This window comes from Palaemon carinicauda, chromosome 11, assembly GCF_036898095.1.
Source record: "Palaemon carinicauda isolate YSFRI2023 chromosome 11, ASM3689809v2, whole genome shotgun sequence".
Taxonomy (NCBI): Eukaryota; Metazoa; Arthropoda; class Malacostraca; order Decapoda; family Palaemonidae; genus Palaemon; species Palaemon carinicauda.
The window spans coordinates 112,922,442-112,947,642 of NC_090735.1; the positions used below are offsets into that span (position 1 = coordinate 112,922,442).

Sequence of the window (25,201 nt, forward strand, 5' to 3'; positions counted from 1 at the left end):
TGAAATAATAGCGATTTTATGCCATGTTTTTTCTTAAAAACGTAGCATAAAACGGAAAAAGTTTTGTTTACGTTTCATCACCGATCTTGACGAACAAACAAACGCATTTGCACAAGCAAGTGATAACCAATGATACTAAGAGCTTTTAGTAAAGATGTTGTTATGAATAAAGATTAAGTGTGATAACATTTATAAAAAAAATGTGTTGTAACAGGCTGGCCTTGAAATTGCCGTCCGCCCATTACATGATGTATATGATAAAAACGCTTTTTTTTCCCAAGGAAATTTGGGGGTTCGCCGTTTATATGGGGTTGTCCTTTACACGGTAATATACGCTATCAAGTTTAATTAAAGCTCAATTAACAATTTAAATATTCATAATTTTCTGGAATGCAATAATTCTTGCAAAATGAAATTGAATATTTGAGAGAGAGAGAGAGAGAGAGAGAGAGAGAGAGAGAGAGAGATCAGCTGTTGAAAAGTGATCGAATACACAGTTTGTGTTTATTTATTCAAAAACGATTATCGAGATTTTTAAGTTTTTATTTTATAAATTATACTGTATTTTTCTTTAAAAAGGCATAGATAACATACTGCGCAAGAGACAACACATAAGTTGCGTCATGCTTCTAGAGTAGCAGCTAGGCTACAGTTGTCTGAACAAAAACACCGAACATTTATGTTAAGCGGTACTGAAGTAATATTACTGTACATATAATACAGTAATATACATTACAGTATCAGTGATTATTAGGTTACAGTACAATATTACTAGATAGGAATATCTTTTGCTATAAAGAACAGTAAGGGGATGATGACGACTGTAAACTTTACCTCGGCACAATAATGTACCTTAACCTTACTGTGTCCAGTACATAGTGTACATGAGTGAGAATGTTCTGTACACTGTACATATGATTATAAACTGTTGTAGAAGCCAAATTAAAACTATAAGGCAGTATTTACCATGTTAATCATCTGCTCGAGCACCCGCTTGTGGTAGAGGCAGTGACTTTTTAGGTTAGGAGCTAGTCCACCCTAGTGTAACATTTATTCGCAAATATTTGTTTATCGCAGCCGTTTGTGTAACCTATCGCGATAATTAAGGTCTATATATATATATATATATATATACACACAAATAGTATATATATATATATATATATATATGTATATATGTATATATGTATATATGTATATGTGTATATGTGTATATGTGTATATGTGTATATGTGTATATGTGTATATGTGTATATGTGTATATGTGTATATGTGTATATGTGTATATGTGTATATGTGTATATGTGTATATGTGTATATGTGTATATGTGTATATGTGTATATGTATATATGTATATATGTATATATGTATATATGTATATATGTATATATGTATATATGTATATATGTATATGTATATGTATATGTATATGTATATGTATATGTATATATATATATATATATATATATATATATATATATATATATATATATATTATATATATATATATATATATATTATATATATATATATATATATATATATATATATATATATATATATATATATATATATATACATATATATATATATACATATATATATATATACATATATATATATACATATATATATATATATATATACATATATATATTAAGAGAGAGAGAGAGAGAGAGAGAGAGAGAGAGTGTGTGTTACAAGGATTTTGGATCTCAAAAACTTTCTAGTCCATCCGAGGATACTCCATTTGTTCTTTGGTAGAGCAATTTAGTTTAAGCAATTAGCGTGTTTCTTTACATAAAAATTAGCAAATACTCAGAACAGACTTCCAGAGAATGTGGTAAGCAGTAATACGGTACATGAGTTCAAGAATAAGTTAAACAAGATCATAAAAACTCTCTAAATGCTTAAACTAAATCGCACTACCAAAGAGCAAGTGGAGTCTCCGCATATGGACTAAAAAGTCTTTGAAGTATCCAAAATCCTTGTAACTATCTCACTGTCTCATTGTCTCTACCTAATTACCTTTCGCGATCTCTTGAGCACTGAAAGCACTGATATCATATAGTCGTTCATTTCCAGACTATTGCACGATAATATGACATATGGCTTATGAGCTTCCAATAAAATTATGAACAAAATTCAATTGCATTTGAATTGATAAAGAACATCTGGCCGAAGTCTAGAATAAAAAATAACATGATAATTCATATATGAAATTTCCTTATAATACAAAATCTCCGAATATATGATCACTCCAGAAAACTGCTCACTTCTTGTTTCTCTGTTAAATTAAGGACAAAGGAAAAGAATTAACTATGGATTAAAATTACTGAACAGCAACTCAAAACCTAAGAAGTACTGTATATCCCAATGGCACATGCTCCAAACACTAGGTTAAGGAGAAAAATAAAGGGTCTGCTGCCCTTCATTAATGGAATGGTGTAAAAGTTCTAGACGAGTGCAAAATTCTCATTTAACAGCTGTACTTATATTTTATAACCAATGTAATTTTATTCTTTTAAATATGAAAAATTCTTCAGAATCTCTTACCTCCACTAATGGCAAGTAAAACTTCTTCAGTAGTCCTCCTATGTTCTTCAAGGGTAAATACAGGAGGTAGTGTTTTCAGGTCCTGAAATTGCAGTAGTGTAAATAAGAAGTTTAAAAATATGGAAGGAAGGGTTCTGCATACAGGTAATTTTCAACTCACAACCTATGTGACTTACGACTGTCCGCTTTTCCACTGTGATGACGTAAAATCTGTCGGAACTAGTACACTAATATGAAAACTATTACCCTTAGAAATATGACAAATTCGTAGATAATTTGTATTTTTCCAAACTATACAAACCTTAGCTATTTACATGGGGTAATTACTTCGGCGTAGCTGAACTACGAGCCATAGAAGTTTTAACGAGGGTTTCCTACCCTGCCGCTGGTTAGCGGGGGGGGGGGGGGAAGCTAGCTACCCCTCCCCCCTCACACACACCGGAGAATACTCCACTTTACTTAGAGGTAGGGCTTATCTTGGGGGACAGGGCTGGCGGGCACATAACTGTAAATAGCTAAGGTTTGTATAGTTAGGAAAAATACAGATTATCTACGAATTTGTCATTTGTTCCGTAACTGAAATACAAACCACGCTATTTACATGGGGTGACTTAACCCTAAGGAAGGGTGGTAAGTCCCGGCCATACTGGCTTTGGTTGCCCGGGGATTCCGTATTCGAGCGATCAAGTATTCGGACAATAGGGAATCCCTGCTCCTCGCTGGCGGTTGTGAAACTGCCGCGGCCTACGTAAGGTGTGTGCGAAGGTGAAAAGTGACTTGTCCCCGGCAGTTGCCCTGTAGTCTCTCAGAAGGAAATCCAGGCTAGGACTCTCCCAATACCACCTTGTCAGGGTATGGGGACATGACAGTATTACACCTAATACTAGGAACACAAGGAAGCATGGTCTACCTGCAGTGGTTTGCGGTTAGCTGTGCAGAGAACCCAGGATGCTGCTTTCTCCGTGGGAGGAGAGGATGAAGAAAAGAATAGGGGCCAGACAGATCTTTTCATTCATGCAGACTAACACCAGGTAACAATGCCCTCAACCTTCTGCTACTTGTCCATTAAGGAGCCTGAGGTTTAGACCAGCTGTTGTGAAGCCACCACAGGGCCGATAGAAAAGTATCGAGCCTCCTGTGGGTCCTGTCTTGCAGGTAAGGGACTGAAAAGAATGTCTGATGCTTCAACATCCCCGCTTGTAGGACCTGCGTCACTGAATGATGCTCCATATAGGGCAGGGACGTAGCTACGCCCGACATCATGGGCTCTATGGCGATGCGACGGAGAAGGGTCAGGATTCAAGGCCGGGTGTAACACCCTGCGAATCCGGGCCGAGATGGTTCTCCTGGAGACCCTTCTCTCCGTTACCCAGGATCCACGAATGAGGCTTGAGCCTGGAGATGAACTGCAGCCGTTCTCTGAAGACGCCACCTCAGACTTCCTACCGGCAAGGTAGGAGATGGTTTGGGTCATCTGCTACAGGACGGAGACTCGAACCCTGAAAGGGGTCGAACAGCGGGTCCAGCACTCCCGGATTCTGAGTCTCGGCAACAAACCTCAGGGACGAACATGAATGTTGCCTCCCCCTAACCCCCTGAATGGGCAAAGTCGTATGAGAGACCATGTGACTCGCTCGGCTGAAGATAGGCTAGCAGGAACACTGTCTACCCAGAAAGGTGGTGATCTGGGGACTTACGTAGTGGTTCGTAAGGGGGTCTCTTTAGAGACTTGAGGACTCAAACCACGTCCCAAGGAGGAGGTCTCACCTTCGACCGAGGGCAGGAGAGGACAAGGCTTCATATGAGAAGGAAGAGTTCCAGCGAGGGAGAAATGTTTGTCCCTAGAGCCTGGAGGCAAGACCTAAGGCTGAGGGATAGCCTTTCACAGTTGATACTGAAAGGCACATTTATCCCGCAATCCCACTAGGGGCTCCGCTATTGCTGGAAGCGGCATCGTGTGGAGGGAGCCCTCTCCCCGACACCGGCCACAGAAACTGGCTCTTTCGCCTAGGAGACTACTGCGAAAGACTTGCGCAGGTGTCCAGGCCTCCTTTTCTCCACTTGTTGCGAAAATCCTCTCTCTTTGAGGAGATGCTGGATAGACTCCCGGCAGGAAGTTGGAGCAAGCTACGGAGGCAAACACATCGATGGTGTCCCACCGTTGCTGGAAGGCATCCTACCAGAGGGCCTTGGGATCCGTGACCGGGGAGCAGTACAGCGGGAGCTTGCAGCTCAGTGCTGAAGCGAACCGATTTACAGAGGGAGCCCCACCGAGTCAGGACTCTGTAGGGTACTTGAGGATCCAAAGACCACTCGGAATGTGGTGTCCGTGTCACACTGCTCAGACTGACGGCGAGCCCATTTCTTTGCCTGGAATCAAGCGAGCTGCTAAGGAGACCGAGGGGGACTCGCACCATCCCGGTATCTCTACCGCAGGATGGGATGGTTGTACTGAAAAGTACCTCCTCGTCTGGGCCAAAAAACCATCACTGTGGTGTTGTTGATCCCCATAACCACAGAATAGTCCGCCAGGCTAGGTGGAGCTACTGAAGTGCCAGAAACACGGTTTCCATCTCTAGTAGGTCTAGAGAAGGTTCTTCCTGGTTCTGACCACTGGCCTGAGAACTTGTGGATCAGAACATGGGCCCCCCCCTTTCTTTGACGCGTCCGAAAACAGCATCAAGTTTGGGGGAAGGACGAGCAGGACCACTCCCTATTGTAGATCCTCGTCTGCTTCCCACCCCTATGGGTCCGTCTGTACCGGTTGTCCCCTAGGGGTCCTGGCGTCTGGGGAGACGTGCCCCCGACTCCCCCGTGCCCTGAGTCGCCACTGGAGAGAACTCATCCTGAGGCGACTGTGGAAACCAGACAAGCCAGGGAGGAGAGATGTAACAACCTTGGGTTGGAGGGTCTTCTCGTGTGGGGAAAGGTCACGCGACCTTCCTCTGCCTTGGTACCCTGTTGCCTGAAGGGAAGGCTTCGGGAGATTGGAGACTAAGACCAGGCTAGGTATACTGTACCAAACTCTGAGAGGGCTGCGGGGAGGACTCCTCAAGGACCACCATGATCTTTAGAATTTGGCAAAGTCCAAGGAGCTTGTCCCGATGATGAAGGGATGCCTTCGAGTCTGCTAGGATCGGCCAGTCACCCAGGAAACGGAGTGGACGGATGCCGATCCTGAGAGCCCGTGAAGAGATCAGAGTGGAAGTATCGGAGAACTGTTGAGGTGTTGTGGAGAGGCCGAAGCACAGCCCTTGAACTGGTATATCCGCCTTCCAGGCAAACTCCAAAGTACTTTCTTGAAGATGGGTGAACCGGGACCGGAAGTACGAGTCCTACCGGACCAGAGTACACATGAAGTCTTGTGGTCTCACCGCAAAGCTGACCGCGTCTGCTGTCGTTATGCTGAATGAATGATTTAAAGTTTTCAGGCATCCTGACATATCTAAGATAATTAACGCCGGTAACATTTAATTTATGTATACAAAAATAAAAAATGAAATAAAATAAAAAAATAGAGTATTCAATTAAAATCATAAAAATTGAATGTCATAAAAGTTAAATATTTTTCAGAAGACCTGCTTCTGAAATAAATCTAAAAATGCTACTTACATGGTAGGACACATCATTTCCAAGAATCTTGGCAAGGATGAACCTGCCACCCTCACCTCGAGCCTCAAACAAATATCTATTCCGCAAGTTGTTATAATTGGGGCATTCGGTCAACAAATGCCTTACTGTTAGAGGTACTAAACAGTTGTCACAGTACGGTTGGTGTTGGCCCTTCAGCAGAAACTCATGTGTCAACCGAGTGTGACCAATTCGGAGACGACAAAGAGACGTCTCCCATTTTCGGGGCATCATATTATACCTCCAAGGAGATATGTCATTTGTTACTTCCCTCATTTTATTGCCATCTTGACTATCCCATTGCTGTTGCCATTTATTGCAAACCAATTTCTTGATGTCAGGTAAGAAATCATTACAGGCAATGGGATACCTTCTTGGCAGCAACTCGGATGCAGCCTCCTTAGCCAGTGAATCTGCCTTCTCATTCCCGGACACACCTACATGTGCTGGAACCCAACAAAATTGAACTGTTATACCTCTCCGTCCAATAAGGAAAAGCCATTCTAAAATCTTTAAAACTAGAGGGTTATTAGAATTAAAAACTTCCATAGCTTGAAGGACACTCCTTGCATCACTAAAAATTGTAAAATTACCCTCCTTCTCCAACACTATTTTCTCAATAGCGGTTAATATGCCATACAGTTCGGCAGTAAATATGGAAGCGGTCAGAGGAAGTGAACCTCTACAATTAAAACCATTACTATGTATGTACTCCAAATCCAACGCCAGCATCAGATTTGGAGCCATCAGTATAGATAAAAGTTGATCCTCTATGTTCTTTAACATGTTCATTAAAGAGAGACCTGGCTTCTAGGGCTGACATATTCTTCTCATCTCCAATAAAATATTTACAAAAAGATATCTCTGGTAACTTCCATGGAGGCGTTGATGATACCTTGAATGGAAGTACCTTATTTCTAATTATATCCAGACTATTTAATAATCGTTTCACCCGAAAGCCATAAGGTTGAGGAGATTTTGGGTGCAACTCAAAGTATGATGCGTGTCTTACAAGGCTTGCAGTCTGAAAGGCTAGAGAGTTAGGGAGTCTTTGCAATCTAAACCAATACCGAAGAATGGAAGACATTCGGTAAAGGTCTAGAGGTAACTCTCCAGCATCAACAAGGAGACTTGGGATAGGCGAGGTTTTAAAAGCTCCAGTAGACAATCTAATACCTGCATGATGTATCGAGTCTAATATTTTTAACCGGCTTGGGGTGGCTGAAGAATATACCTCACAGCCATAACTAATTTTGGAAAAAATCAAGGCCTTGTATAATTTTAAAATAGTATTGCGGTCTGCCCCCCATGATGTATGGGACAATACTTTTAAGATATTCAGAGCTTCAACACATTCAGCTTTGAGCGCTTTTAGGTGAGAAACCCATGTAAGTCTACAGTCAAATATCAAACCTAAAAATTTGGTTTCCGATACACATGGTATCTGTTGACCTTTAATGTATATATCCAGGTCTGGATGTACTCCCCGGATACGACAGAAATGGACAATGGTAGTTTTACTTGTCGAGAACTTAAATCCATTCATGTCAGCCCACTGGATAATTTTATAAATAGAGAGTTGGATTTTTCTCTCAACCATTGCCATTCTAGTGCCAGTAAATGATATTGAGAGATCATCCACAAATAATGTTGAGAGAACATCCTGGGGAATGGCTGAGGATATCCCATTAATTGCTAGTGCAAAAATGGTTACACTCAGCACACTACCCTGAGGAACTCCTTCTTCCTGGCACTTACTCTCTGATAGAGTTTCCCCCACTCTCACTTGAAAAACTCTACGTGAAAGAAATGCCTGAATAAATAGTGGCAGCTCTCCTCTCAATCCCAATTCATGAATGGTTTTAAGAATACCATATCTCCATGTGGTATCATATGCCTTTTCAAGGTCAAAAAATACTGTAACATGGTGCTGTTTGCAAGCAAAGGCTTCACAAATAGAAGACTCAAGTCGTATCAACACATCAGTCGTTAAGTGCATTTTTCGGAATCCACATTGAATCTGTTAGAAAATATATTATCACGATTGTTTCTTATGGTTGAATGCGAGGAAACTGAAGTTTATTCATAAGTTTATGATCGGTATTTGACCACCTTATTTCATCTGAATTGGTTTCCTCCCATTCCCTTGGAATTATGAAAGAAATGGATACTGTTGCTTGTTTTTGCTATTCACAGGAGAACAACCATACTACGGTTGTTTTGGGTAAATTAAAGTTACGACGCAAGGCAGGCAAAAAGTGAAGGCAGTGTTGGAGTGAGGCGTTGAGAGTAAACGTCAAGACACCAACGCTCTCATACTGGGTGGCTTTGTATTTTGTACGTCTTCACGTTGATTATCAACTGGATATGCTGTTTCCCTTAATTGCGTATCAAGGGATTGTTCTTTTTAACATGGAAGAATAAAGCCATCGGCGCCGCCCCGGACGAAAGCTACTGTTGCCGACTATTATTTGTGTACTAAACGTCGAGATCAACCAAGAAGCACCAAGGATGATTTATAAGGTTGGTCATTAATGATACCGATCATCTCAATGTAATTATGTACTCTTAACAAGCTAAATGTTTTGTATAATTTACTTCGGTGTCTTAGCAGTTAGCCTTAAGAAATTCTTGAGTTTTTAAACTTAGTTTCTTCAAGTGGGTGGAATACAATGTTTGTAGCCTTCGAGTTAAACTATGTTCTTTATTCAGTATTGTTTAGTGTGTTGAGACAGCTCCCTGTTACTACACACGTTGTTACATAGTTTTTCTTCATATTTTTGACTTGTGTGTAGTATTCCACCTTATTTTTTTGGTACATTGTCTAATGAAGGTAACTTTTTTGTACTCTCAGGAAATCTTGGTAAACAGTGGGTTGGGAACAACTATTAAGGAAGACCATATTAATTCATCGTGATAGAAAGAGGAAATAAAATTTATATTTTAGTATAGCGAATTTTTCTTATCCCAACCAACTTAGTTGTCTACCTGTTGGAATAAAATATTTACATTCAAAGTTTTTCCAAGATGGCGCCCAACGTGGGGCTATGCTAAGTTGGTTGGTTTCGATGATAGTGTTAGTTGAAGTCGTGCATTGCGGCAGAACTCCGGGGCGGCCCGTATTTCAGTATGAAGTTAGCACTTGTAGGTCACTCTTATGTTAAGCATTTGAAAAGAGTTTTTCCCTCTAATTTGAAAATTAATGATATTGATTTTCAGTGTGAATTTTTTGGTTATAGTGGGGCTAAGTTTAGAACCTTGGTTGCAAATGATAGATTTATTTCAGAGTTGAAGACATATGACCCAGATTTTTTTCTTGTTTTCTTGGGTGGTAATGATATTAGTATTCAAGTAAGCTTGGATATTGTAAAATTGCATTGTTCTAAATTTTACCAAAAATTACGTAGCTGGTTGCCTAGGTCTAAGATCATTGCCAGTCAAATTGAGCAAAGGTATTATTCAGCTGGTAACAGATTTCAGTGTCCCACCGGAATAGATTACCATTATCAGTGGAAATACTTGAATAGGTTTATTTATAAGCTCAAATTGAAGGATTTTTTATTTAGAGTTGATGGAAAATCCATACTAGACAATAAGGCGTTGTTTGCTGATGAAGTTCATTAAATACCAAAGGACTCGAGAAACTTACCGAATTGGTGAAGGAGGGGTTGACTTATTGGATAGAGCACTCTTGAGTTGTAAAGTTAAGTTTATTGCTTTATCATTTTCTCGTTTATTTTTGTTTTGTGATTCTTGAATTAAAACAAAGAAAATGAGTTCATTGGATGTTTTAGTTAATGCACGAAAATACCTACGTGGTAGCATTACAAAACAATATGGTAGTAAGGACAGTTTTACTAGTCTGTCTAGGGTGCAAAGAATCGCAAAAAGAGAAAAATTAAAAGGTATTTTAGCCGAAATAAAGGATTATGATCACAAAATTACAGATGCGAAGTGGTCTGAAAGTATGAATGAGGAAGCCTTTTCAGTAGAACTTAGTATTTGTGAGCAATATGTTGATAAAGTTACTGAAATGTTAGCTATTCTGGAGGATAAACCAAATGTTGCAAGTGATAACAGTTCTAGAAGTCTGTTGAAGAACCCTGTTATTCCCTTGCCCACTTTTAACAGTAGCCCTGACGAAAATATTAATAGGTTTTTCCAGGAGTTTGAATCTGTTTCAGAGCAACAACAGTTTTCCAATAGAGATAAGTTTTTGCTGTTAAAACAACAAGTGCATGGGAGAGCAGAATATTTGATTAATTCTCTTGAACTTAGTAGTCAGTCATATGAGGATGCAAAGAATTTACTAAGTTGTGCATTTGCTTCCACTGATTTACAGAAATATAATACTGTAAGGATGTTTTCCGAGCTTAAACTGAAGTCATCAGATGATCCTTTTTCATATATTGGAAGGGTAAGATCATTAATAGAAAATGTGAAGTTGTTAAAGATGAAGGGTGATGACTTTGCTCAGTATTTTGTGTGGGAAGGCTTAAATGAGACTTTTAAACAGCATTTGATTAGTATCACTAATAATGTCAGACCTAGTTTAGAAGACATACAGGAGCAATTCTTTGAAGCTTCAGATAGGTATCTGCAGGATTCCAAAGCTCATTCAAAGACTATTGTTAAGGAAAAAGGTGCTCCTTTGAAGCTTCAGATAGGTATCTGCAGGATTCCAAAGCTCATTCAAAGACTATTGTTAAGGAAAAATGTGAGAAGGTGAGCTCTACTAATCTAGCAATCTCTGTTGATAAGAGGAATATTCAAAGGGGTTGTTTATTATGTTGTAATAGTGATTATCCCTTGCACAAGGTTTCGGAATGTGAAGTTTACAGGACTCCTGAGAAGAAATTGGAACGTATTGTAGAACTGGGTAGATGTTTAAAGTGTTGTGGACAGGGACACTTGGCAAATAATTGTTTTTTCAGATTTCATAAAAGATGCTTCAAATGTAATGAATGGCATTTTTCTTATTTGTGTACGAAAGAGCCAAAGGTAAAAAAAGTCAGCAGAGTAGAATCGAAAACAGGTGCCAAATCAAAAGTTGATAAGGATGGTACTGTGCAGATTAAGAATGGCAGTGCTTTGATTGCAGGATCAGTGACTAGTTTTATGGGTGATATGGCTTTACCTACATTTACATGTAAATCAAAAGCTGAAACCTTTAGAGCCTTACTGGACAGCGGTTGTCAAGGGAATTTTATTACATCTGAACTTGCCACAGAACTTGACTGTGAGGTTATTTGTGATGGTATCAGCGTGGAAGTAAATGGATTTAATGCTTCTAGAAAGTATAAAACAAAATTAGTGGCTGTTGATTTAGATATTGGGGATAAGAATTATAAAGTTCAGGCTATTTGCGTACCTAATATTGGAATTGACATTTTAGTCCCCAACTTATCAAAACTTGCTCAAGCATTTAAAAAGAAAGGATATGTCATTGCAGATAATCAACTTTTGATCAGTGATAGGATATCTAATGTGAAATTTGTGTTGGGAACCAGTTCAGCTCATTGTTTGTTGACCACAGCTAAATTGTTCGGTGACATCAATCCTTTAGTTTACTTAGATTCTCCTGTAGGAATATTGTTTATGGGAGAAGCCAGTAAGGCATTTAAGGTTGTTGATGAAATTCCTACTTTGAAGAATGAGGTTCAATTTAGACTTGCCAGTTTCTTATGTGTTCAGCTTAGGGAATGCGTATTAGATGAATGGCAAGATAATGTAAATGACAAGGATTCTAATTTTATTATAAAGGTTAATAAACAGTCCAATAAGGTCTTAAATTCAATAGCCGATCGAGCTCTGGATGAAAAGGTGAAGGAAGTTCTCAATTATGAAAATATATCTTATGAGGAAGATTCGGAGTTAAATAACGAATTGGTTAAGAATACCTTGTCTAATATTAGAATAAATGATGAGGGACGCCTAACCTTGCCATTAATGTGGAACCAGAGGACATCTCATTTGTTGGGGCAAAACCTCAATATGAGTAAGGGAATACTAGCTTCTAATTTTAAGAAGTTGAAAAGAAACCCTGAACACCTAAGTATGGTTGATGATGTTATTCTAGAACAAATAGAAATGGGCATAATTGAAAGAATTCCAAATGTGGAAAAATTCCTTGAAAAGCATCCTGAGGCTAGCTTCCTAGCTCACATGCCAATCTTTAGACCTGATAAGGAAACCACAAAGTGTCGAGTTGTGTTCACGTCAAACTTAGGTGAAAGTGTAGACAGTAGACCTCTGACAGTTACTCACAATCAAGCCATGCACCCTGGTCCTAATTTGAATCAGAAGTTGAGTACTGCATTTATGAATTTAAGGTTTGGGTCTAAGTTGCTCTGTTATGACATCAAAAAGGCCTTTAATCAGGTTGCCTTAACTGAGGAAGATCAAAGCAAGTTGCTATTTTTTTGGTATAGAAATGTGTCTAAACATGACTTTACATTGGTAGCATATAAGAATATAAGATTAAGTTTTGGACTACGTTGTAGTCCAACGATACTGATGTTGTCATTATATTATATATTAGTTGTTGATGATTGTGATCCTAATTTGACTGATGTTAAGAGGCTTTTGTATCAGTTGTTGTATATGAACAATGGAGCATATACTTGTAGTTCAGGGGAAAAGTTGAATGAAGTTTACAAAGTTTTGCCTTCCATTTTTGAGAAATATAAATTTCCCTTGCAACAGTTTGTTACAAATGATCCCTCATTACAAGAAGTTATTGACAGGGAAGGATCCGGTCAAACTCCTCATGAGGTAAAGCTGTTGGGTCTTCAATGGTCAAGGGATTCTGATCAGATATATACGTTGCCTGTAAGGTTAGATCCTAATGCTAATACGAAAAGGTGTGTGTTAAAAACTATTGCTTCCAATTTCAACATCTTTAATTTCAATGGCCCAATTTTGAACAGAGCCAGGATTTTTTTGCACAATTTGCAAACTAATAAATTGGACTGGGATGAAATCCTTGATGGAGAACAACTTAAGGAATGGAAATGTATTGTAAATCAGGCAAATTCTTCACCACCCATTAAATTTGATCGTTTTGTTGGTGAAAGGGATTCTGAGTACATATTAGAATGTTATGTTGATGCAAGTACTGAGATATATGGAATTGTTATTTATATTAGAGAGGTTGAGTCATGCAAGCGGAGTTTTCTTATAGCTAAGAATAAGTTTGTTAATTCATCACTGAAAGCGAAGTCTGTGCCCTCTCTAAAGCTTCAAGCACTGGTTTTGGGTTGTGAAGTGCTAAAGTCTGTTTATGATGAACTTACTGGGCAGTTTTGTTTATCTAAGATCAATATTACCGATTTGCAACTGTTTTCAGATAGCCTTGTCGTTCTTCATTGGCTGCATTCTAGTGCTGTCAAATTGGATAAAGTAAATAAAAGAACTGTATTTGTTAATAATAGGCTCGAACGAATACAGAGGATATGTGAGCAGATTCCAATATTGTTTAACTATATTGCAGGTATCAACAATCCTGCAGATTGTATTACTCGTCCGGTTTCCAGGAAGGTCTTGTCCCGTACTAACTATTGTTGTGGTCCAAATTATGGGCAGTTTGAAGAAACAAAGGTTCAGGAAGAGGTATTAAGGTTCAGATTACCTAGCGGGCCGGTTCAAGAATTTGGCGTTTCTGTTAACAAAGCAGCAGAAAACCTAATAACAGATCATTTGGTTCCAGTGGATAGATTTTCTAACTTGACTAAACTAGTAAAAGTACATGCTAAAGTTTTAATGATAGTGAATAAATGGAAAACTGCCCTTTCTAGAAATAGTTCAGTTATTTCATCTTTGGAAATAAAGCCCCCCGATTTTAATTATTATGAACTGGCATTGCAACAAATTATAAGCAAAGAGCAAAAGCTTAAGTTTCCAGAAGTTGTAGAGTTTTTTCAAAGGAAGCAATGTCCTAAAAAGGATATCCCTGACCTAGTTTCTCAGCTGAATATCTACCCTGACAGGAATAATGTTTTGAGAGTACATGGGAAATTTGATAGACCTAATTCTCACAGGTTGTTCTTCCCAGTGTTACTACCTAAAGATAGTTTATTAACTTCATTGATTGTTAGGGATGCCCACATAAAGCTAGGCCATATAGGATATTATGGGGTACTGAATTTATTGAGAAAAAATTATTACATACCACACATATTTTCTGTTGTAAAGAAGTCTGTAAGCTCTTGCATTACTTGTAAAAGATACAATCAAAGACCTATACGACTGAACCAGTCTCCATACAGATTATTTAGATTGGAACCCTCTGATACTCCTTTTGGTTATCTATATTTGGATTATTGCGGGCCTTTTAATTGCAAACTGTCAGATGGTCGTAGGAAGGTTTGGATATTGTGTTTTTCTTGTATGTACACTAGAGCCATTAATTTGCAGGTATGTTATGATATTTCCGTATCAGAATTTTTAAGGGCATTTATGATACATGTATTTGAGTTTGGATTACCCCAGTTAGTTATTAGTGATTTGGGGACTCAAATTGTAGCAGCTGGAAATAAAATAACTGATTTTCTTAACGATCCGCAAACGGATGAGTATTTCAAGGAGAATGGCATTAATAAGATTAAGTTTGAGAGTTACTTTAAAGGGTGTAGTTCCCTTGGCTCTCTTGTTGAAACTTCAGTAAAAATGACAAAACAAATGATAAATAAGAGCATCGGGACTAATATTCTTGAATTGAGAGATTTTGAATTTTTGATATGTCAAGTTAGAAGTTTGGTTAATAAGAGACCCATTGCATTTAAGGAATCTTTGAGAGATCAGGACCTTCATACACTAAGTCCCATAACCCCAGAGATGCTGCTTAGAGGCTATGAGATTGTGACTGTCAATTTGATCCCAGAATTACAACCCTTGCCTGAGTTGGATGAATATTCAGACCATACGTCCCCGTCTAATTTGGTGAAGGATAAATATACCAAAATTAGGAAAGTTAGGCATAGACTGTTTGACTTATATCAGAGTGAGTTCATGTCTACTTTGTTGAATCAGGCAATAAACACCAAAGACAGATATAAACCCTGCAAGCATGATAAAATAGGTGTTGGTGATATAGTGCTTATAAAAGATGCTAATGTTAAGCCTGTAAACTTTCCAATGGGAATTGTTAAGCAGATAATCACCAATAATGAAGGAGAGACAACTGGTGCAGTTGTCCTGAAGGGTAGAACAGGAGAATTAACTAAAAGACATGTGAGTTGCCTGTTACCTTTATTGTTATTTGAAAATTCTTCTGAAGATAAAGACTTAGCAGGTGACCTTCCTAAGATTAGCACTGAATTATCAGTTAGACCCAAAAGTACTAGGAAGGCTGCTTTGGAATCTATCAAAAAGACCAAAGACATTTTGTCTGACGACTGATTGAATCTTGCAGTCTTTTGAATTTGTAAATATTTGTGGTTATTTGTATATATTGGTAATGATTATTTTTCTTTTTGTTGTCTTTATGAATGCATTATATTTTTTTAACAATTTTTTTCTGGAAATTGTTAAACCTTGTCGGGGGAATGTTAGAAAATATATTATCACGATTGTTTCTTATGGTTGAATGCGAGGAAACTGAAGTTTATTCATTAGTTTATGATCGGTATTTGACCACCTTATTTCATCTGAATTGGTTTCCTCCCATTCCCTTGGAATTATGAAAGAAATGGATACTGTTGCTTGTTTTTGCTATTCACAGGAGAACAACCATACTACGGTTGTTTTGGGTAAATTAAAGTTACGACGCAAGGCAGGCAAAAAGTGAAGGCAGTGTTGGAGTGAGGCGTTGAGAGTAAACGTCAAGACACCAACGCTCTCATACTGGGTGGCTTTGTATTTTGTACGTCTTCACGTTGATTATCAACTGGATATGCTGTTTCCCTTAATTGCGTATCAAGGGATTGTTCTTTTTAACATGGAAGAATAAAGCCATCGGCGCCGCCCCGGACGAAAGCTACTGTTGCCGACTATTATTTGTGTACTAAACGTCGAGATCAACCAAGAAGCACCAAGGATGATTTATAAGGTTGGTCATTAATGATACCGATCATCTCAATGTAATTATGTACTCTTAACAAGCTAAATGTTTTGTATAATTTACTTCGGTGTCTTAGCAGTTAGCCTTAAGAAATTCTTAGAGTTTTTAAACTTAGTTTCTTCAAGTGGGTGGAATACAATGTTTGTAGCCTTCGAGTTAAACTATGTTTTTTATTCAGTATTGTTTAGTGTGTTGAGACAGCTCCCTGTTACTACACACGTTGTTGCATAGTTTTTCTTCATATTTTGGACTTGTGTGTAGTATTCCACCTTATTGTTTTTTGGTACATTGTCTAATGAAGGTAACTTTTTTGTACTCTCAGGAAATCTTGGTAAACAGTGGGTTGGGAACAACTATTAAGGAAGACCATATTAATTCATCGTGATAGAAAGAGGAAATAAAATTTATATTTTAGTATAGCGAATTTTTCTTATCCCAACCAACTTAGTTGTCTACCTGTTGGAATAAAATATTTACATTCAAAGTTTTTCCAAGAGAATCGGTGATAAAACACCTTTCTTTTCAATCAAGGTACCATATCAGCCTTGCATTGACCATCTTCTCCATGATTTTACATAAACAAGATGTCAATGCAATAGGACGATAGTTTGCTGCTAAAAACTTGTCTTTACCGGGTTTTAAAAAGGCCAAAATAATGGCTAGTTCCCAAACACTTGGGTAACTATGATCATGCCATATTCGATTAATAATGCTTAAAATAAATAGCTTTGTATTAAAATGTACATGTTTAATCATTGCATATGGAATTCCATCGGGTCCAGGGGCTGTATCGTTGCAATGAGCAAGTGCGGAATCAAATTCTCTTTCAGTGAAAGGAGAATTATACGACTCTTCCCTTCTTGTTGCAAAATTTAAAATTTTCTTTTCTTCAGTGCTCCTATACTGGTTGTTAAATGTTGGTTTGTTTGTCCTATGAAAACGCACCCAACGTTCGTTTACGCTGGTAAGTGTAGTGTTTGTCCAATGAGAACGCACCCAGGTTTGTTGACATTATCGAAATAGTTGATTTATTGAAAAATATGTTTATTTGAAAGGTTGATATGTTATTATGATTGGGTCATTACAATTATAAAGAGTAATCCATGTGAATTGTGATTATATTGTGAAAACTGTATTAATTTCCCGAGTGGATGGGAGCCGGGACTTCCCCTCTCCCGTTTTCGTCACATATTTGTATTTTTTTTTACCTTTGGGGAAGCTTTAACGAGAATAAAAGTAAGAAATTTAGAATTTGCTGGTTAAATGGATTTGTCTTGTCTGTATTACAATGTTATCTATTTTTTTTATGTGAAGTTTTCTACAAAAAGGAACCATGGGACCTGCGTGCTCCCCCAAGCTCTGGTTTGAATCTGTAGTAGAGAGAGAGAGGAAATAAAGAGAAAACGGAAAGGTCGTTTCCTTTCTCCCGGAGTTTATTTTTGAGTTTTACGAGAAAATTGAGGAGGCTATGCCTCAAACTGAGGGGCTTATGGCCCACATTCAACATGGTGCCCAGACCACGGAATCAGATGAGAGCGAGGCTGAATTTACTGGATTCCCCAACGACATAAATCAACTTAGGAGAGCAGTGCTACAGAGAGAGAAGGCAACAATATGGCTGCGTTGTGCCTCAGAAGATTTGACCAGAGCCATGGCCGGTAATCCGACCTGGCATGAAATTACAAGTCTCGTAAAAGACTACGATAATAAGAAGGCCGACTGGGAAGAAATAATTCAGCGAGACCAGAATTCTATAGAGGATGTTGACGAGCTCCAGAGAAGAATACTTGAAGACCACCATTTTCTTCAAGAGGTAAGAAAAATCCGTACTGAAGCAGCAGTTACCTTAGAGAGGCTGGGCAAGGACAGAAACTTGGTTGCTAATAGGTCCAGTGAAGATATTAATTCAGGCAGTGAAGTCGGTAATGAGGGTTTTAGTGTGCAATTGCCTAAACTCCAGCTAGTGAAATTTGGCGGGAAAATAACAGAGTGGCGGCCATTTTGGGACCAATTTATGGCACTTGTGGACGATCAGCCTATGCCTCTTGTTTCCAAATTTATGTATCTTCAATCTGTTTTAGAGGGTGAGGCTAGGGGTGTACTACAGGGCCTCACCCAAACAACAGCTAATTACAAGATAGCCTGTGAGTTGTTAGAAGAAAGGTATGGCGATCCAGAAAACATTATATCAGCTCACCTTCAAGCCCTAATGCAACTTAGCTCATCTAGGAGCGCAAGGACTGAAATTCACACGTCCTCTTTGCGGAAATTACAGGATGAGTTAGTAGGCCATGTGCGCAGTTTGGAGGCCCTTGGAGTTGGAGGTGAACAGTACGGGCGGATCTTGGTGCCTATGATCCTTGCTCTGTTACCTCATGACATAAGGTTGGACTGGTCGCGTAGTGGACGGAAAAGAGGAGATCTCGACGGATTGCTGAAGTTCTTGCAACGAGAAGTGGAAGGCAGAGAGAGGGCAGAGGCTATCAAGAGACTAAGCCTTGGAAAATCCGAGGAACCCAGTGTAGAACGACGGACTAAAAAGCACACTCCCAGTTCAGCCTCTGCCCTTCAAACTTCATCAGAAGAAAGTGGTTCGAAGACGTTTTGCGCATTCTGTGGAAAGCTGCATCCCAGTGAAAGGTGTTTAGGTATAACTAAGCTCCCCCTTGCAGAAAGAGAAGAAGCCGTGCGTAATCGGCGTTTGTGTTTTAAGTGTTTATCTAAAAGCCATTATGCCAAGGCCTGTTGGGCTAAGTGTTCAAAGTGCAAGACTGGGAATCACAACTCCCTTGTATGTCGGAGATCTGAAACGAAACCCTCCGTAGCAGCTAGTGAAAATAACCCTGTAGTAGAGGCAGTGCAAGAGGGGTCAAATTCTGTGACCCATGTGGGGGTAGCACCTTGTGAGGTGAAAAACAAGGTTAATTCAAGGTGTTGTGTATTGCAGACGGCCCAAGTCAGGGTAGTAGGCCATCAGGGTATCACATTTGCTACTGTAATGTTTGATACAGGGTCTGATCGGTCTTACATTTCAAGGGAACTGGTCAAACGGGTCAAGCCTAAGTGGCTGACTTCTGAGTATTTATCATTTTCTGCCTTTGGTGGAGGGAAAGCCTCTAAGGCAGATTTGTGTAGTATTTATGAAATAATGAGTGTAGGGGCAAATGATCACAAATATAGTTTTAAGGTTGCTGAGATTGATGTAATTTGTCCTCCGTTATCTAGGTCCAAAGTGGACCCTAAGTGTTTAGAACCTTTTTCTCACCTTAAGTTGATCGATGAGTATGGATCCCATCGAAATTTACATATTGATATGTTGATAGGCCTTGATTTATATTGGAAGATGATGATCCCCAACCAGGTTATGTATAATGAAGGGCTTGTGGCCCAGGAGACAATTTTTGGTTGGATTTTGTCCGGATCCTTTAATAGGTCTGAAGGTAATATTGGTGTAAGTGTACAATTGTTAGCAATTGAGAATGTACAAGAGTGTAGTTTGAGTCAATTTTGGGATCTAGAGTCTGTTGGCATAAAACCCAACGAACTACATTCTGAGGCGATGAACCCTGACCCAGTCTTGGTTCAATTTGAGACTTTGGTAAGTTTTAAAGAGGGTCGCTATGAAGTGGCCCTACCATGGAAATCTGAGAATATGAAATTAGATTTGATCAATAATGAACATCATGCTTTGAGAAGATTGGAAGGTCTCTATAATAGGTTAGGTAAAAACCCTTGTCTGCAGGAACAATATATTAAGGTGTTTAATGAGTATGAAAAGGAGGGTATTATTGAAGAAATTCCTTCCCATCAACGGGAAGGTGGGTATCCTATATTTTATTTGCCTCATCGGCCTGTGGTACGGGAAGGGAGCCTAACCACCAAGGTGAGGCCTGTTTTTGATGGATCTGCACGTGGCAGTAATGGAGTATCTCTGAATGATTGTTTAGAAAGTGGTCCTTCACTCAACCCTGATTTAGTTGAGGTGTTGTTAAGATTTAGAAGGTGGAGGGTGGCCTTAACAGCTGATATTACAAAGGCTTTTCTTCAAATAAAGGTAAGAAGGGAGGACCGTGATGTTCATAGGTTTTTGTTGAAAGAGGGGAACAATGTTAAACATTTCAGATTTATAAGAATGCCCTTTGGTAATAAGAGTAGTCCTTTTTTATTAAATGCCACCTTAAAATTTCATTTAAAGAAATACCCTCTCACAGAGGTGGTTTCTGAACTGTATGAGAATCTATATGTAGATGATTGGCTATCTGGGGCTGATAGTCCCGCAGAAGCAAGTTTAAGATTTGAAGAAGCCTATGGTATCCTGCAGGAGGCTGGTATGTCATTGTCAAAGTGTACGTCTAATTGTAAGACTTTAACTATAACTGAAGGTTCTAGTGAAGAGAGTGTCAAGGTTCTAGGCCTCCACTGGGTATCCTCCCCTGACTGTTTTACCTTTAAGGTTGAGAACCTGGACCCCTTTGGAGATATTGTTTGTACCAAAAGAAATGTGCTAAGCCTCATAGCTCGGTGTTTTGATCCCTTGGGGCTCATATGTCCGTTTGTTATGCATGCAAAAATACTGTTTCAAGAAATCTGGAGATTAGGTTTAGATTGGGATGAGCTATTACCCGAGGCTATGCAAGGCAGAGTTAAATTATGGGTTGTAGGATTTTCTGTGCTTGAGTCATCTAGAGTAGATCGGTACTTGTTTTCTGAGTCACCCTTTAAGGAAATTCCTAATGTTCAATTCCATGCATTTAGTGATGCTTCAGAAAAGGGTTATGGTGCTTGTGTTTATGTGAGAGTGCCTGAGGGGGATAAATTCAAGGTATCGCTGGTTGTTGCAAGAGGCAAGGTAGCCCCTATAAAAAGGGTTTCCCTTCCTAGGCTTGAATTACTCGGAGCCCTGTTATGTGCTAGACTCGTTGTGTTTGTGACGTCCGCCTTGCAGCTGGGTAAAGAGGTTTCTGTTCAATGTTGGACGGATTCCACAGTAGCCCTAGCTTGGATAAAGGGGGACCCCAATAGATGGAAAACCTTTGTGGCTAACAGGGTTGTTGAGATTCAACATTTGACACCTCCTTCATGTTGGCAGCATTGTCCAGGCAAGGACAACCCAGCGGATCTTGTATCTCGAGGTGTTTTTGCTGAGCAGCTTTTGCAGTCTGATATTTGGCTGAAGGGTCCTCCTTGGCTCTGTTCCTCCCCGCTCCCTCATCAGGAAGGCAGGGGGGCGGACATTCCTTCAGAAGAGATATGTGATACTGACACAGTTTGTGTTGCAGTTGAAAATGAGCCGCCCTTATTTGAATTCACCCGATGGAGTTCCTTTACAAAGGCCCTTAATGTAGTAGGTTGAGTACTGAGATTTGTTGGGAATTGCAGACCTTCGTCCCGCAAATTAAGTGGACCTTTAACCTATGGAGAATTGACGAAGGCTAAGGTACAACTGCTGTACTTTGTGCAACGAGAGGCCTTTGCAAAGGAAGTAAATGCTCTGAGTAGATCTCTCCCCCTCCCAAGGGGTTCTTCCTTGATTAAACTTGATCCTTACCTAGATGAGGATGGGCTACTGAGAATAAAAGGGCGCTTAGAGAATGCAGACTTGAGTTTTGAGAGTAAGCACCCTATAATAATTCCTGGTACCCACATTGCTTTACTGTTAGTTCGTTTCCAGCATAGGTTGCTCAAGCATGCTGGTGTTGCTACACTTGTATCCACGTTACGAAACAGTTACTGGATCATTCGCCTTCGTCAGATTGCAAAGAAGGTTTGTCGAGAATGTGTGGCTTGTCGGCGTTGTGATGCCTCTGCTTGTTCCCAGCCTGTGGGGCCACTTCCCGAGTTGAGAGTTAAGTCGGCTCCTCCATTCACGGTTACAGGTCTGGATTTTGCTGGTCCTTTATTTTGTATTGATTTTCCATCCAAGAAATTGTATATACTTCTTTTTACCTGTGCTGTCATTCGAGCTGTTCATTTAGAGCTCACCGAGTCTCTTTCGGTTGTTGATTGTAATTTGGCCATTAGACGGTTTGTAGCTAGACGGGGTGTTCCAACAGTGTTCTACTCTGACAATGCTAGAACCTTTGTGAGTGTCTCCAACCTGTTAAGAGAACATTATGGCTCGTTGACGCCCCAATGGAAGTTTATTGTACCTAATGCTCCTTGGTGGGGAGGCTGGTGGGAACGCCTCATTAGATCTGTGAAAGTTGCACTGAGGAAAACATTGGGCACTAATTCTTTGTCCAAGAGTGAATTAGAGACTACACTTCATGAGGTGGAAGCTTGTATTAATTCTAGACCCTTGACATTTGTAGGTGAGGAACCCGATATCGCAAATCCTCTTACCCCTTCCCATTTCCTAATTGGTCGTTCTGCAGGTTTTCAGTTAGAGTTGGTAGATGATCCAGACTGTGGTGTATCCTCAAAGGATTTGTGTGTAAGAGAAGCTGTGCGTCTGGGTCAGTTAGACAAATTTTGGAGAATATGGCAGACTGAGTATCTTAGAAACCTGCCTTGTATGGTGAAGGGGTTCAAGCCAAATTGTAACCTTAAAGAGGGTTCTGTTGTACTAGTAAAGGATGAACGGGTGCCAAGGTTAAGGTGGCCTCTTGGAGTTATTACTAAGTTGTATCCTGGAAAAGATGGGGTTGTTAGAAGTGTTGAGGTTAAAACCAAACGTGGATTTATATCCAGACCTGTGCAAAATTTGTATAATCTAGAAATAACAGATTTGAAGGGTGAAATGGGTAGTAATTCCCAGGAGGAGAGACTTGAGAATCTTAGACAGGAGCCTGTAGAATCACCCTTAGTGTCTAATGTTGGTAAGTCCCGAAAGGGAAGACCTATTAAGGTTCCTATTAAACTTGACTTGTAGATTAAGGTAATAAGATAGCCTTGGAAGGCTCTGATGATGATAGGAGTGTTGAGACACTCCTATGGTGGGGAGGATGTTAAATGTTGGTTTGTTTGTCCTATGAAAACGCACCCAACGTTCGTTTACGCTGGTAAGTGTAGTGTTTGTCCAATGAGAACGCACCCAGGTTTGTTGACATTATCGAAATAGTTGATTTATTGAAAAATATGTTTATTTGAAAGGTTGATATGTTATTATGATTGGGTCATTACAATTATAGAGAGTAATCCATGTGAATTGTGATTATATTGTGAAAACTGTATTAATTTCCCGAGTGGATGGGAGCCGGGACTTCCCCTCTCCCGTTTTCGTCACATATTTGTATTTTTTTTTTACCTTTGGGGAAGCTTTAACGAGAATAAAAGTAAGAAATTTAGAATTTGCTGGTTAAATGGATTTGTCTTGTCTGTATTACAATGTTATCTATTTTTTTTATGTGAAGTTTTCTACAAAAAGGAACCATGGGACCTGCGTGCTCCCCCAAGCTCTGGTTTGAATCTGTAGTAGAGAGAGAGAGGAAATAAAGAGAAAACGGAAAGGTCGTTTCCTTTCTCCCGGAGTTTATTTTTGAGTTTTACGAGAAAATTGAGGAGGCTATGCCTCAAACTGAGGGGCTTATGGCCCACATTCAACACTGGTGACCAGGGGCTCCTTCACACTTGCTGGATACATTTGAAAAATGATTAGCCAGGGCATTGCTAACTTCATTTGCTTCAGTTACATACTGGCCCTTCACCTTCAACACTGGTGGTGGGTTGGGGGTGAATTTGCCAGCTATCATTTTGACTTTCCTCCACACTGAAGATGGTGGTGTTCTACTGTTAATGGAGGAAACAAAAGACATCCATGACTGGCGCCTTGCTTCTTTCATGGCACGACGGAACTGTGCTCTACATTTCTTGTACATAGTTAAATTCTCATCAGTTCTGCGTCTACGCAATCGTGTTAAAGAGATCTTCTTGTGGCTCTGTGGAGTGCAGTTAGTTCTGAAGACCACCACGGGACTGGTCGTCGTTTGAATAACCCTGTTGTTTTGGGAATTGAATTGATTCCTGCTGTATGAAGAGTTCCATTCAGTAAGTCTATGGCATCATCAACACTTTCAAACTTCTGCTCTCCCTTCGATTTCACTTAGCTCGAAAAATTTAACCCAGTCTGCCTTGTCTAGATTCCAACGTGGCGATCTTTGCAAAGGCGGACCCTTGTTGGTGTTTATAATGATTGGTGCATGATCACTAGTATGCCAATCATCTAATGTCCTCCAATCAAAATCAAGAAGGCAGTTAGAGCTTGCAATTGAAAGGTCAATACATGACAAAGAACCTGTCTGAACATGGAAGTGTGTGGGCTCTCCTGTATTAAGGAGTCCCACATCCTCATTCTCCACAATTGACGAGATAATATTGCCCCTTGTGTTGGCCAAAACATCACCCCATAAAGGATGTCTACCATTCATATCTCCCAGTAAGAGAAAAGGTTGAGGGAGTTGTTGAATGACCTCTGCTAAATCATCATATAAAATATTATCATTTGGAGGTAAGTACAGAGAGCATATTGTATATTTCCTCCCTATATCAATTTGTACAACAGCTGCCTGCAGGGTTGTACGTATAGACATAGGTATTTGGGGAACATCTCGACGAATGTACCTGAGACTTCCGCCATGGCTCCCTGCTTGTTGATTATATGGTGTTTTATAGCTAACATACTCTCGAGGACTAGGAGTGTTAGAATCAAGCATACTTTCCTGTAGACATACAATTATGGGGGAATGCTCATGAATTAGGAGCCTGAGTTCTTCATATTTCGCCCTCAAACCCTGACAATTCCATTGCAAAATGGAGGAGAAAACTATGGATTATTTCTGGAAGACATCTTGGATGAGGTCTTCCCATTAGCAGTTTTTAATTTAACATTATTACCAGTAGGTTTCTTCAGAGGTGGTCTTGTTATGTTGGGTTTAAAGTTGGTGTTTTTCTTTGTATTCTTTTTATCTATTTGTTGAGGTGGATGGTGGACCTCAACTTGAATTTCTGATTTATTC

General features: G+C 39.5%; 1 protein-coding gene across 1 annotated transcript in view; it reads right to left on the minus strand.

Moving 5' to 3' along the window:
• LOC137650123 (protein maelstrom homolog) overlaps positions 1 to 25,201 on the minus strand; it is a 418,726-nt gene that overhangs the window by 289,739 nt on the left and 103,786 nt on the right. The window contains exon 5 of the mRNA XM_068383256.1: positions 2,558 to 2,639. Coding sequence (XP_068239357.1) covers positions 2,558 to 2,639 — 82 coding nt within the window. The remainder of the gene's footprint in view (positions 1 to 2,557; positions 2,640 to 25,201) is intronic.